Source organism: Ruditapes philippinarum, unplaced genomic scaffold (genome assembly GCF_026571515.1).
Source record: "Ruditapes philippinarum isolate M1 unplaced genomic scaffold, ASM2657151v2 ctg3692_1_1_1_1, whole genome shotgun sequence".
Classification (NCBI taxonomy): Eukaryota; Metazoa; Mollusca; class Bivalvia; order Venerida; family Veneridae; genus Ruditapes; species Ruditapes philippinarum.
In genome coordinates, this window is record NW_026865572.1 from 1 (window position 1) to 17069 (window position 17069).

The 17069-nt window shown below is 33.6% G+C and overlaps 1 protein-coding gene across 1 annotated transcript; it reads right to left on the bottom strand.

Annotated features, from left to right (window-relative positions):
- Window positions 1–1735: 1735 nt before the first annotated feature.
- On the bottom strand, window positions 1736–7486 carry LOC132729602 (zinc finger protein squeeze-like; the record flags this gene model as incomplete). The annotated part of the gene is given in 2 exon segments (XM_060715385.1): window positions 1736–2216; window positions 7262–7486. A coding segment is annotated over 1 exon segment (472 nt), but the record flags the coding sequence as incomplete, so codon positions are not given.
- Window positions 7487–17069: the final 9583 nt, after the last annotated feature.

Here is a 17069-nt window from a genome sequence, read left to right on the forward strand (position 1 = left end):
AGAAACAAAAGTTCTTTTTTTCAGTGTTAGAAATAATTTTTCAACGGCAAGTCCAGCTCAACTTCAACTTGCCTCTCTAGTTTTATTGTTTCCCGCCACAGATTGGTTGTTTTTTGTTGTTATTTTGGGATTGTTGTTAATAAAAAATATGGAAACTTTCACAAATGGCCCAAGTCAAGCATGTCAACTTTTTTTTATTTCCTTTTCACATTGGAGCCTTTTTAATTCCTTTTTTCGTGGATAACAGTTTGACTATTAAACAACTAAAAAACAAAAACTACAGAAAATAGGGGAAAAAGGAATGGACTTTTTTTCGTGAAAAATGAACTTGCTTGGAGGAGCAGGAAGTGAGGTGACTAACTTGCCCAGCCAATTTTAACTTTGCCTGGCATGTGGCTTATTTTTTAACACATTTTACATTTTTATTTGTAAAATGTATTTGCGTACTGTAAAAGGTTAGCAAGTACACTTAATTTTAAAGAAGTTTTTTGGTGGGAAAATGAAAATAATGGTTGTATATGATGTTTGTTTCGGGCATTTCAACAGCGAATTTCGTGCTTGCTTGGTAAAGGCTGTAGACTTCAGACAATTTACTTCTTAAGAATTTAGGGATTCAACACTGTCATGCCTAATAAGGACAAAAATGGCGTGGTTAGGGTAATATGTCCATTTAAAATAGGTTGGGTATGTAGGTTGTTGTTTTTTTAATCATGGAACCTGTTCATACTATCATCATTTTAATTGTTTTAATGCCATTTCCTTCATTAAGATTTATTCAGTTTGTCTTTTCCTTTCTTGTTCGAGCTGAAAATGTGATACAGACTATTGAAAAAGCTAACGAATCGTACTGAAAAAAAAACTGATATGGTTGCTATCTAATCACTGCGCCAACATTTTCCAAGAAAATAGTCAAAACAACTTTCGGGTCAGAAGATTTTGCTAGGTAGGGTAGGGTAACCCTAACCACAACTATTTTTTAGGCCTAATAATATATTCAGATAGAGTGGGCACCAGAGTAGGACCACTTACATTTTGTATGCTAGCTAGATGGCTAGAATCCAAGAGACCAGGCGTATTCGAACCTACAGTGGTGAGGGAAAAGTGGTTTAAAGTCAACGATTTTAACATGGTGCCCACGGTAGTCTCTATAATGATATGTCTGCTTGTATTGAAAATAATACATAAAGTGACAGTTGTGGTTCATGTTAACAAGTATTTGAAGTATATGACTTAAAAAGCAAAAGCAAAAAAAAAAAAAAAAAATAAGAAAGCTACAAACAAATCAAGTATCAGTTCAGTAGAAGAAGATGTAACATCATGTTTACAGATTTCTTTCTTTTTCAGTTCTGGCGTACCGATAAAAGAGGCCAAAAGTGTGACTGTCTGACACAAAGATGCTACAGACTAAATTTGAAGTAAATCTGCCCAACAGTTTCAGAGACAAAGATGAATGTTGACACATGACGACGGACGCCGGAGCACCCCCCTGTGATACTAATAGCTCACCCTGAACATTCGGTTCTTGTGAGCTAAAACAAAACACAAAAGAAATAACAACAACGGACAGTATGCAAAATTTGCTTTTCTTCCAGTCCGTCGGAAAGTTCAGAAATGGAGCCTAAATACAATGTACATGACTTACAGACTGACTTGATTTGTTGATTGTTTGATACATTTAGAAAATGCATGGGTATATATGTGGACATGGTGGTATAATACACATGTAATAAGTTACCTGTATGTATACGATGATGCTGATGTAGATGCGATGGCTGTTTAAACGTACGATCACAATAACTACACTTGTATTTCCTTACGTCCGTGTGCACTAACATGTGCTGATTCAGCTGCTGACGACTCATGAAGTACTTGCCGCAGGAACGACACATTGGTCTATCTGCCAACATGGCCGGTCCTGACTCATACCTTCCATCAACTTCCGGTACAATATGTTTCGGACGTCTGCCTTTGGCTGGAACTCTCTCATCATTAGTCTTAAAATCTTGAAATACGTTTACAGAATGACTAGGTTGTGTTGGAACAGAGTTCGGCAGTGTGGTCGTTGCTTGAAACAGTAACGACTCGACACTTATAGGTATTGCCTTTATGACAGTGTTAGGTTGCAAAACAAAACTTGGCTGATTGGCAGTAACTGGAGACACTAGAAATCTGGTCACCTGCGCGCAGTTTGCCTCATCTTTATTCATTGTGATAAACTGAAAAAAAATTATGTTAGTCATTAAGTCCAAAAGCTTTTCAATATACACGTATAAGGCATTGAAAAAAAAACTAAAAAAATATTTCCCTTTTCTGTTTTTTTTTTTTTTTTTTTTTTTTTTTGCAAGTGCATTTTTTCATTTTATGAAATTACCGGGACACACCGCCTAACCGGCGCCAACGATGACAGATTGCTGCAGTGATGAACCGTTTAGTGCAGGTAGGTTTTCAATTACAATTCCATTGCTATAGACTTACGTAACTGTCCATAGACTGGAGATACTATCAGGTAATTTTGGACTGGTAATAATATGAATATGCCAACCAAATTTATAACCTACATGTAGTTAGTAATATATAATCATCACTGTAGCAATGTGTCATCACTGGCGCCGGTTTTACGATATGGGGGACGTTACTGTAGGCAGCTATTTTTACATTGCACTCTGAGCCGTTGATTTATAAAAAGTGCAACGACGGCGCATACTCGTTTAATTTTGTTTCATTCTCCATTAATGCAAAAATATATATTTGCACTTTGTATTTGAATAGAATTTTTGTTTGTTTGTTTTAATATGGGTTTTACGTCACACCGACACAGTTTTACAGGTGGAGGAAGGCCTCAGGTTCCCTTCCGTGCATTATTTCAGGCTGAGTAGAACCACCGACGTACCGTAAGCTAGCTGGATAGCTTCCTTACATGAAAGAATCCAAAGTCCCTGTCGGGATTCGAACCCATAGCGGTGAGGGGCTTGAACAGAATAAGACAATCAACAATCATTACATTACATCAGTACAAATTAAATAGTTTAAGCGACAATTTTTAAATAATTCAAATATGAGTTATAATTTTGAGAAATAGTTGCGGCATGGCCGAGTGGTTAACGCGTCGGACTAGTAATCTAATGATCGCTAGCCGCATATGTGTTCAAAACCCAGTCAGGGGCAAGTCGTTTGTTTCCTTGAGCAAGAAACTTTACACTTATTTCTCAGTACTGGCTGGTTCCAGGAACGGATTCGAAAGTGTGTCTATAAGCTTATAGCTTCCTACACAATCGACCTAAAATAAATTCTGTACATGTATAAACCAATGATGTGAACACGCGTTATTGAGTGTACTAGAATGTACTAAACAATAAATTATAACACACTGTAATGTTTTGACAAATAACTCAAATAGTTACTGGAGTAAAAACAACATCAAAATCGTATAGCCAGATGAGACCATGCCTTCAAACAATATTTATATGATAAAATAAAACAACTTAAAGGACACTTTCTCTATAAGGAAGTTGGACACACCAAGTATGATTCGAAATTCTATCCTATATACTAAACTATACTATACTATGTTATGCTATCACCTAAATTGGCACCTATCCCATGAGCTGTCTCATGACTTATCATTTTTTTCCTTTCCTATCATATCCTATTCTATCACCTTCCCTTCATATCACCTATTTTATCACATACCTATCGTATAACCTATCCTACAACATACCTAGTTTATCATCTATTGTATTACATACCTATTATATCACCTATCCTACAACATACCTATCATATCTCCTATCCTACAACATACCTATCATATCACCTATCCTACAACATACCTATCATATCTCCTATCCTACAACATACCTATTATATCACCTATCCTACAACATACCTAGTTTATTATCTATCCTACAACATACATATTATATCACCTATCTTACAACATACATATTATATCCCCTATCCTACAACATACCTATTATATCACCTATCCTACAACATACCTATCAGATCATCTATCCTACAACATACCTAGTTTATCATCTATTGTATTACATACCTATTATATCACCTATCCTACAACATACCTATCATATCTCCTATCCTACAACATACCTATCATATCACCTATCCTACAACATACCAATCAAATCACCTTTCCTACAACATACCTATTATTTTACTTATCCTACAACATACCTATCAGATCACCTATCCAACAACATACCTATCATATCTCCTATCCTACAACATACATATTATATCACCTATCTTACAACATACCTATTATATCACCTTTCCTACAACATACCTATCAGATCACCCACCTATCCTACAACATAGATATCAGATCACCTATCCTACAACATACCTATCGTATCTCCTATCCTACAACATACCTATCATATCTCTTATTCAACAACAAACATATCATATCTCCTATCCTACAACATACCTATCATATCATCTATCATGTTACATACCTATCATATCACCTATCCTACAACATACCTATCAGATCACCTATCCTACAACAAACCTGTCATATCTCCTATCCTACAACATACCTATCATATCATCTATCCTACAATATACCTATCATATCACCTATCCTACAACATACCTATCATATCACCTATCCTACAACATACCTATCATTTCTCCAATCCTACAACATACCTATTATATCACCTATCCTACAACATACCTATCATATCACCTATCCTACAACATACCTATCATATCACCTATCCTACAACATACCTATCATATCACCTATCCTACAACATACCTATCATATCACCTATCCTACAACATACCTATCAGATCACCTATCCTACAACATACCTATCATCATATCTCCTATCCTACAACATACCTATCTTATCACCTATCCTACAACATACATATTATATCACCTATCCTACAACATACATATTATATCACCTATCCTACAACATACCTATTATATCACCTATCCTACAACATACCTATCATATCATCTATTCTACAACATACCTATCAGATCACCTATCCTACAACATACCTATTATATCACCTATCCTACAACATACCTATTATATCACCTATCTTACAACATACCTATTATATCACCTATCCTACAACATACCCATCATATCACCTATCCTACAACATACCTATTATATCACCTATCCTACAACATACCTATTATATCACCTATCCGACAACATACCTATCATATCACCTATCCTACAACATAACCTATTATATCACCTATCCTACAACATACCTATCATATCACCTATCCTACAACATACCTATTATATCACCTATCCTACAACATACCTATCATATCACCTATCCTACAACATACCTATTATATCACCTATCCTACAACATACCTATTATATCACCTATCCTACAACATACCTATCATATCACCTATCCTACAACATACCTATCATATCACCTTTCCTACAACATACCTATCATATCACCTATCCTACAACATACATATTATATCACCTATCCTACAACATACCTATTATATCACCTATCCTACAACATACCTATTATATCACCTATCCTACAACATACATATTTATATCACCTATCTTACAACATACCTTTTATATCACCTATCCTACAACATACCTATTATATCACCTATCCTACAACATACCTATTATATCACCTATCCTACAACATACCTATCCGATCACCTATCTTACAACATACCTATTATATCAGCTATCCTACAACATACCTATTATTTCACCTATCCTACAACATACCTATTATATCACCTATCCTACAACATACCTATTAAATCACCTATCCTACAACATACCCATCATATCACCTATCCTACAACATACCTATTATATCACCTATCCTACAACATACCTATTATATCACCTATCCTATAACATACCTATCATATCACCTATCCTACAACATACCTATTATATCACCTATCCTACAACATACCTATCATATCACCTATCCTACAACATACCTATTATATCACCTATCCTACAACATACCTATTATATCACCTATCCTACAACATACCTATTATATCACCTATCCTACAACATACCTATTATATCACCTATCCTACAACATACCTATTATATCACCTATCCTACAACATACATATTATATCACCTATCTTACAACATACCTATTATATCACCTATCCTACATCATACCTATTATATCACCTATCCTACAACATACCTATTATATCACCTATCCTACAACATACCTATTATATCACCTATCCTACAACATACCTATTATATCACCTATCCTACAACATACCTATCATATCACCTATCCTACAACATACCTATTATATCACCTATCCTACAACATACCTATTATATCACCTATCCTACAACATACCTATTATATCACCTATCCTACAACATACCTATCAATCACCTATCCTACAACATACCTATTATATCACCTATCCTACAGCATACCTATCATATCACCTATCCTTCAACATTGCTATCATATCTCCTATCCTACAACATACATTAAGATGTTGTTGATAATATGGGACATATTTCATGTAGATTCCCAATGAAATAAAGAATTCATAGTAAAAAGATAAAAAGATAGCATTTTTACTATTAAAATTTTAAGTCCAAGGGCAGATTATTCTGAAAAGACTGCTTCTAGAGTTATGAACCTTGCCACATACTATGTGGTTGGTGATGAAGAACGTAGAGTAGGTACCTTAAGAAATAAAGAAGTAAAGAATATTTCACTTTAATAAATCTTAAACGCGGACGCCAACGCCGGGGTGAGTAGGACAGTTCTCCATATACTTCGTATAATCGAGCTAAAATAAAAAAAATGAAATAATGCACCACTCGAAGTTTAGTGCTATTCCTGTTGCAAATAGGGCGTGTGATACGTCAGTGCTTCTAATTAAAACAAATACCAGTCAAGTTGATTTGCACTATATAGTCCGTTACCGAGGAAAGGTCACTGCATGAATATTGTGGTGTCTCAGGTCTGCCTTGCAAAAGAATATCTCTCATTTTTAAATGCGTGTTGAGGTTTTTTTTAATAGATAGTTGGATCCAAACAGCACGAAATTCACGAGCACAACTCATTGCTAGGGAAAAAAATGAGTATGTAGACGAAAATCAAAATGATACTTTTACTTTGTTTACCATACTGTATTTGGAGGAATATTTACCGTCTAACATTTTATAAAAGTTACTACCTTTGATAAAGATAACATATGAATAATACGACTTACCTGTCTAAATTTTCCTCAATCCGCATTCACTAAAATGCATTTCAAATCTGCACACATATTTTGTTTTCCGAAATCTAATATTCAAGTTATTCACAAAATCATAAAAAACACACAATAATGTATTTTGCAGGCAAAAACCAACCATAAACGTTGGTAAACCCAGACGTTTATGCTTGATAAAAAGAAAAAAAATGTTGTCACGTGATCAAACCTTTCAAATTACAGACGAAAAAAAATACAAAGCTAATTTCCGGTGTGTGTTTTTTATGTGTCTGACTAATGTTTATCAGCTTACAATGAACACATAAAGTGCTTTTTTTTTTACAAAAAAAAAATCTAAGTTGAAGTTATAAAACTAGTATTACTGAAGGATTTTGCTATTTTTTATTTGTCTTATTTCATTTGGTAAAAGAGTGAGAGCAATAGACCGGTATAAACCTTTGTTGTAAATGGGTCATTCAGCGGACAATGACGATATTTTTTTTTATTTACGGCACACTTGGTCAAGGATTAAATTACAAAAGGGCTTTGGTCAATTGCTACAGGCTTGTTTTTTCATTCATTCATTCAATTTTTTTTTTTTTTTAAATGTTAAATCAACATTTTTTATTTGGGAAATATCATTTCTCGCGCTGGTAATACAGTTTAATTCATCAGATACATAATTTAGCTTACCATATACAATCTGCATTAAACAGGTCTACCTTCGTTAGTAACGGTACCGAAAAAGCAATAAATTTAGTCATATTATCCAGGAACATATGAAGCGTGTATATCTATACATTTTTTATACTTCTACGTAATATATGTAATATATATGTTCTCAAGTTTTTTCTCAAAAGTTTGTTCTCCCATCTGGTGTGCAGCTTAATCATTCATAATAGTACTGTTTGCTCAATAAATGTTGTCATTGAGAATAAAAATGAATGTCATTGAAAGTTAAATTGAAAATTCATCTGATACAATCCTAGGTCACATTGTCAGTTTTGTAAAAAGTGCTATTTTTGGCCACTTCACGAGTGAATGAAATCCATATATAAATACCAAAGTAAGTTAAGTTAACCTGACAGTTAAGGTCAACTAAAGGTCAATGTCATGTCATAATAATTCAACATGCTGGTTTTGTCATATATGGTCAGTAGTGACATTCGGGCGGTGGGGGGATGGGGGGCGCGAATGTCACTACTGTTGTCTTATGTCCAAACATGAATCAAATCTGTAAATGACAATTTAAGCAAATTTCAATAATATGACATTGAGAATCAAGGTCAATTCAATGTTAAAGTCATATCAGAATAATTCATGATGTCAGTTTTGTCATTTTGTGTTCTTTTGTGCAAGTGTGAATCAAATTTGTAAGTAAATAAAACTGCTATGATAGTTCAATACGGTGTCCTTATCGTGCCATTTAGAATGTCGTCCGTCGCGTCTAAGGGTAGACACACGACAATGCGAAGTGACATCGCGACAATGCGAAGCGACGCTCGACAACGCGAAGCGATATGCGACAATGCGAAGCGACGCTCGACAGTGTCAAACGATATGTCGCACTGTCGCCTAGAAATGTCGCGGTAAAAAAGGGCGACATTTAAGAAATGTCGCTTCGCGTTGTCGAGTGTCGCTTCGCATTGTCGAGCGTCGCTTCGCGTTGTCGCGATGTCACTTCGCGTTGTCGCGATGTCACTTCGCGTTGTCGCATTGTCACTTCGCATTGTCGAGTGTCGAGGTTGGTAGAAGTGCATACCACGACACTCGACAATGCGAAAACGACAACGCGACAATGCGATACGACGCTCGACAATGCGAAGTGACACTCGACATCGCGAAGCGACATTTTTAAAATGTCGAGTAAATGTCGCGTTATTTTTATGATTTTTACACCGCGACGCTCAACATTGCGAAGCGACACTCGACAATGCGAAGCGACACTCGACAACGCGAAGCGATACTCGACAACGCGAAGCGACACTCGACAATGCGAAGCGACATTTGGAATAATATCGTATCGCATTGTCGTGCGTCTACCGGTGCTTGGTCAGAATTTACTAACTCACCGACAAACGGTGCGATCACGGAAGGGGTCGCACTAAACTGCTGACGAATTAGCTGACGATATAGAATATATAGGAAACTGCTGACCAGTTAAACAAAGAAGGATTATCGAAAACTGCTGACCAGTTACACAAAGAAGGGAAACATTGAAGGTGTCAAATTGCCGTTGGTGATATTACAGGCGAGGTCGAGAAATACTTGATAAAATGTTTTTTCAAGATGTCAATATTACAAATGATACATATTAATTATAAAAAATTCAATTGATATATACTGTATATTTCTCAATTTATTTTGATATAATATTTTATTTAAGTACCTTAATGAATTTTCTTCTATGTGTTATATATTGGTTAAAATTTTAAAAATGTAGTCAAAATATGATGTACGAAAAATCATAATTTGTTTCAAGTATGTATTAAACTATGCATCATAGGTTGAAATATATACATGTACATATACGTAATGTATATTTTAACAAAATATAATTATTATGTCGTATTTAGTGCAAATATGAAATAAAGTGATTTCTGTTTCCTACAAATACTATATAGCATTATTCTTACAGTATCGTTTGCGTATTACCGTTATGGTTCTGTCGGTAGATCGAAATTATTTGTAACTTTTAGAGTTTTGTTCTCATAGGTTCGAACCCCAAGTAGTGCCATTTTATAACCACAGGTTTTTCTTCTTGCTCTGTTTTTTTATCATTATAATTATTCATTTATTTTCGTTTTCCTTTTTGTTTTCTTCTTATGATATATATTTTATAGTATATATTTATTTTTTATTTCTATTCTTTTTTCTTTTTGTATTTTTTGATCACAGTGAAATAAAATATTCGATCTCATATTCATGTATGCATAAAACCGGTCAAACAATTGACTGTTCTGAGGTAAAAAAAAATGTACCAGTAGTCGAACTTCTGTCTGTACGGATAAACTCATTACTGACACGGTTGCTCTACCTACTGCGCTAACAAGACATATGATAACATGTAGTTTTATTTTCATTTTTATAGATTGTGGCATTGATCTGCCTAACCTATTTTTCGCATTGTTATTGGTCTTTGTTATGTAAACAAAGGCTCAAGTTATCATCCTAGGACAGTAGTGACATATTTGTATACGATACACCAACAGTAAGTAAAATAAATAGTGAAATGAGTACTAATGGAACTTTTCAACAATCATTTACTGGACAATTATTGCAGTCACCTCCGTATCAGTATAATCAACAATATCTTGGTCCACTACCGCCAGGTACACCAATGATGAATCAAGGTACAAACCAAACTCCACCATGGGCTATAGCTATGATGGAAACTATGAACTCCCGTCTTGATAAGATCGACTCCCGACTTGATAAAATTGACAATATTGAAAAAGTAGTAAACTCAATGTGCTTGAAACTCAATGATCTAGATATTAAGGTAAAAAGTATAGAGTCGCGAGTTTGCGATGTAGAAAACAACAGTACATTTATCAGTGAAAAGTATGATAAGCAAACAACAGAATTAGCGTCAACTAAAGATAGTGTAAAGACCATGCAAAATCATGTGACACGTTAAATTCTACAATCAAAACATTAAGTAAAACCCAGGAAGAACTTAGAACACGCATCTTGGACAACGAATTTAGAAATATGAAGGACAATCTAATATTTTATGGCTTACCGGAAGTACATACCACATCACCGGAAGCATCCATGTTATTAACAAGTTCCTCTACAAGTAACACTGACCAAAATATTAATGTTTCGCCACAAACATATGATACAGCAACAGACCCTAATTCATGTGCCTCTATTGTAAAAGAATTTATTAAAAATACATTAAAAATCAGTACTGAGATAGAGTTTGATAGAGCCCATCGCCTTGGTACACTAACCAAACCCGAAAATCCAAGACCGATTGTTGTGAAATTTCACAAGTATAGTCACAGAGAAATAGTAAGGAATACAGCTTTCCATATGAAGGATGTCCTTAAGCAACATAGATATGGTGTTGGAGAAAATACCCAAAGAGTGGCGAGATGCGAGGAAAGAACTTAGTACAGTCTACCAGAGTGAAAAAAAGAAAGGAAAATATGTCCGATTCGTTGGGGAGAAATTATACGTGAATAACACGGAGTACACAGGTGGTTCCAGTCATAGCGCTTCTTAGAGGTGTCAAGAAGAGCAATTGCACATTTTATCTTGGAATATAAATGGACTGGTTCGAAAACTTTGTGATCCTGACTTTATAGAAATAATAAAGGAAAATGACATTATTTTATTAACAGAAACGTGGCTGTCAAAAAACTCCCATTATAATTTAAATATCGATGGCTATTGTACGGAACACTTATATGGAAACAAATCTATAAATTCTAGAAAAGGAAGACACTCTGGTGGGATTTCTATTTATTATAAATGTAGTTTGAAAGACAAAATTAGTATTATTAGCAAAAATCAAAGTGGTATATGCTGGTTAAAAATTTGTAAATCTATTATTACTTGTGATACAGACGTTTATCTTTGTTGCACATATATCCCTCCACGTGACTCACAAGTATTGAACAGATTTGATATTGATATGTTTAATCAATTAGAAATAGATATAGAAAAGTATAAAATGTTAGGAAAAGTCCTTGTTACAGGTGACATGAATAGTCGCACGGCATTGGCATTAGATTTTATTGAATTTGATCGTTATTTAGATAGTAATGTATTATTATTAGCGAATGATTACAATTGTACAAGGGTAAACAAAGACCACGTGCTTGACGCACATGGGACACGTTTAATTGATTTTTGTAAGGCGACAAATCTATTAATAGCAAACGGTCGTTTACACCTTGATAAATCTATAGGTGAATACACATTTATTGGTCATAATGGAATGAGCGTAGTTGATTATCTCTTATTAAGTAATGAAGATTTTCAATATATTAAAGAATTTGAAATATGTAAACCAAATGATTTATCTGATCACAATGCTCTTCATTTTTGTATTGAGAGAATACGCCCACAACAAAATCCACGTGACCCAAGTTCAACCCATGAACTATTTTTAGCGTGGGATGACTCAAAAGTTGATATATTCCGAAATTATTTATCAGTCGATATAGAACGGCTTACACAGATAAGCAATAATTTAAATAATGTTTCTGTAAATGAAACAATAAAATCTTTTACGACATACATGCAAGATAATGCATTTAAAGTATTTGGCAAATGCAAAAATACTAATCGAGAAACAAATTTAAAAACTAAGAAAAAATGGTTTGATAAAGAATGCTATGAGGCCAGAAAAGCATTAAATAGAGCAAGAAATGTATTTTTGAGAAATAGAACGAACGAGAATAAAAGCATTTTCATAAATAAAAGAAAGGTATATAAGAATATAAAACTTAGATGTAAACGTTTATTCAAAAAGACAGAGGGGAAACGAGTGTCAAAATTAGCAAAATGTAACCCAAAGTCTTTTTGGAGAAATGTGAGAACACAATACAGGCAACCTACTATAGAAAATAGAAACATAAGTATTGATGATATGTATATACATTTTAATAGTTTGTACGGTTCTACACCACTGTATGATCATGAAAATAATGATGTACATAATGATTACATATATGATAATGATTTAGATGTTGAATTTACATCGATGGAGATAAAAAATGCAATATTTTCGCAAAACAATTCCAAATGCCCAGGTACTGACCATCTGATTGCAGAAGTATTTAAAAATTCAATTGATATAATTTGTCCATTTCTCACACGCTTTTATAATAAAATATTTAATGATGGCGTATTTCCTGAATGCTGGGGAGAAGGTATTATAGTACCAATTTTTAAAGGTGGAGCTCATGAAGCAAAAAACTTTCGCGGAATTACCTTAAATAATATTTTGTCCAAAATATACTCAAAATTATTAGTTGATAGACTTATTAAATGGGCTGATAAACATGAAAAATTTATTGATAATCAATATGGTTTTCAAAGGAATAAGTCAACTATTGACTGTATTTTTGTTCTACATGCTATAATAACAAAGACTTTGTCGAGTAAGAAGAAACTCTATGTAGCATTTCTAGATTGGGAGAAAATGTTTGACCGTATTGATAGGGTTTTATTATGGAGAAAGTTACTGAATGAAAATATAAGTACAAAATTTGTTACTGCAATCAAGTCAATGTATGGTATTGTTAAATCTTTTGTTAAATATAAAAACATGCATTCTGATCTAATTAATTCTAAGATTGGAGTAAAACAAGGAGATCCAGCAAGTAGCATATTGTGTTTATTTTTTCTCAATGATATATTAAATAATATAAATAGGAACATTCCTGGTATTGTTAACATTGATGATATACAGGTATTTTTGTTGTTATTTGCAGACGACGCTGTAGTTTTCACACATGATCCAAATTCATTACAATCTATCTTGAATGATATAGAACATTATTGCAATATGTGGAATCTGAAATTAAATGTATCTAAAACAAAAGTAATGATTTTTGAAAATGGTAGACATACATCTTATGATTTCTTTTTGTATAACACTAGAATTGAAATTGTAGAATCTTTTAAATATTTAGGTGTGTATCTTTTTAAAAATGGGAACTGGAACAGAACTCAAAAATATATTGCGCAACATGCGTCATATTCACTACACAATCTATTTATTGTATGTAACCAGTTGGAACTTCCAGTTTCCCAAATGATAAGTTTATTTGATAGTATTGTTTTACCAACATTAAATTATGCTGCAGAAGTGTGGGGGCATCATGCTGGTCCGAACATAGAAATTATACATACAAAGTTTTGTAGAAGATTGTTATGTGTGAAACAATCAACCAATGTAGATGTGTTATATGGTGAACTTGGTCGTACACCAATGTCCATTCATAGAAAACTAATATTGATCAAATACTGGTTAAAACTTCTTAAACTTAATGAAAGAACTATATTGTATAAAAATTTTTATTATGTTAAAAACAGATGCCGACAATGGTGTAACTTATAGTGGTAAAAACTGGGCATATACTGTTAAGACTATTTTAGAGCAGACTGGCTTGTTTTATATGTGGGAAAATCAGTTTACTATACATATAGATTTTAGTATTATTAAACAACGAATTTTAGACATATTCTATCAAAGTTGGTATTCCTCAATTAATAACTCGTCTAGATTAGATACATATTGTTTATTTAAACATTCATTCGAATTTGAAAACTATTTGGATTTTATCGTTGAACCGAAATTTAGGGTAGCTTTATCCAAATTTCGTTCATCTTCTCATAGTTTGGCTATTGAACGTGGACGGCATAGAAATATACCAAGAAATGAAAGATTGTGTAGTAATTGTAATGCCGGTCTTATAGAAAATGAGTATCATTTTGTATTAATATGTTCTAAATTCCAGGACTTAAGATCAAAATATATAAAGAGATATTATTATACGTGGCCTACTAAACAGAAATTTGTTAATCTCATATGTGCAAAATCAAAAGCAATAATTAATAATTTAGCAAAAATATATATACTATGCAAACTTGCGAAATAACTAGTCATCTTTAATGCAGATACATATATATATTATATTATTGTGCTCTTCTGTAAACCATGTCTTTGTATAAAAAATTGTATTGCTATGGAACATGTTGTTTTAATGCAATAAAATATTTGTAGTTGTAGTTGTAGTTAGATATATAGGGAAACTGCTGACCAGTTAGATATATAGAGAAAAATATATTTTGCCGTGAAATTGTTACTCATTTTATAATGTATGCAAATTTTATATATTATATAAAATTATGTCGACAATTTATTAAGTAAAAACACTGCTGACCAATTTAATGTTAATTCAAATTGATTTAAGCCGTAAAACTCTTCTTATTCTACATGGTCAGCAAATTTAACGCTCTTTACATTCAGGCGAGAAAATGCTGACCAGTTAAACATACAGTAGAATCTGCTGACCAGTTAGATATATAGGGAAACTGCTGACCAGTTAGATATATAGAGAAAAATATATTTTGTCGTGAAATTTTAATTCATTTTATAATGTACGAAATTCAATATATTGTATAAAATTTTGTCGACATTTAATTAACTAAAAACACTGCTGACCAATTTAATGTTAATTCAAATTGATTTAAGCCGTAAAATTTAACGCTCTTTACATTCAGGCGAGAAAATGCTGACCAGTTAAACATATATAGTAGAATCTGCTGACCAGTTAGATACGAGGGATGTCCGGAAAGTTCATATGCATCTTCATTTTTTTTATTGTAAAACAATACATACGCTGTACAAATTTTGTCAGCATAAAAATACATATCTAGCGAACACATTTATCAAAAATTACTGAACTGTGACTAACGTTTGTATTTTAAAAGTATTTTACATACAACATATATACATAATCATGGAGCACTTTGACAACGTCAACGGCGTCAAATTAAATTCATGTTTACCAACTATTTAATTTCTTCCGATTTCAAAAGCCATCATGGTACCTGTCTGACGTATACTTAATACATGTTATTGCTTCATACATTTCATATTTAAAATTATTATTTAAAAATAAAGATTTCACTGGTTCCCATACTGTGTGTAAGATGTCTGCCTTTTTCAAAAAATGTTGTAACGCAATCTACGATATTTCAGCCATGCTACTTTTGGTCACTTCTGGAGCGTTTCTTATACAATATCCTGTCATCACCGCTTCTTTATCTTGTTTGACATTTATTCATTTAAACACAAGTTGCCTTTAACATTTCATGGTTAATTTTGTTTTAAAGGTAAAGATTATAATCTCAGTTGGCGCCATATTAGCGTTGCTATGAAGTTAAATATCATTACGTTGCTCCGTCCGTTAATTTGACGTCATTTTTGCAACACAAAATGTACGCACCTTCATTGCCTATAATCTACGGAATGCCGTTAGGGCCATTGCCTATGAATGTGTTGATCTGAAACGCGATAGTCGATAGTACGATGGTGAAAACGCGAAATCACGAAACTACGATGGTGAAAACGCGAAAGTACGATGATGAAAACGCGAAAGTACGATGATGAAAACGCGACAGTACGATACTACGATGATGAAAACGCGATAAACTATCGTGTTTTCACCATCGTATTGTCGCGTTTTCACCATCGTAGTTTCGTCATTTCGCGTTTTCATCATCGTACTGTCGTGTTTTCATCATCGTACTATCGCGTTTTCACCATCGTACTATCGCGTTTTCATCATCGTACTGTCGTGTTTTCATCATCGTACTATCGCGTTTTCAACATCGTACCGTCGTGTTTTCATCGTCGTACTATCGCATTTTCATCATCGTACTATTGCGTTTTCATTATCGTACTATCGTGTTTTCACCATCGTAGTTTCGTGATTTCGTGTTTTCACCATCGTACTATCGACTATCGAGTTTCAGATTAACACATTCATAGGCGATAGCCCTAACGGCATTCCGGAATGCCGTTAGGGCCATCGCCTATGAATGGTTTGATCTGAAACGCGATACTCGACAGTACGATGATGAAAACGCGAAATCACGAAACTACGATGGTGAAAACGCGACAGTACGATGGTGAAAACACGATAGTTTGTCGCGTTTTCATCATCGTAGTATCGTACTGTCGCGTTTTCATCATCGTACTATCGCGTTTTCATCATCGTACTTTCGCGTTTTCACCATCGTAGTTTCGTGATTTCGCGTTTTCACCATCGTACTATCGACTATCGCGTTTCAGATC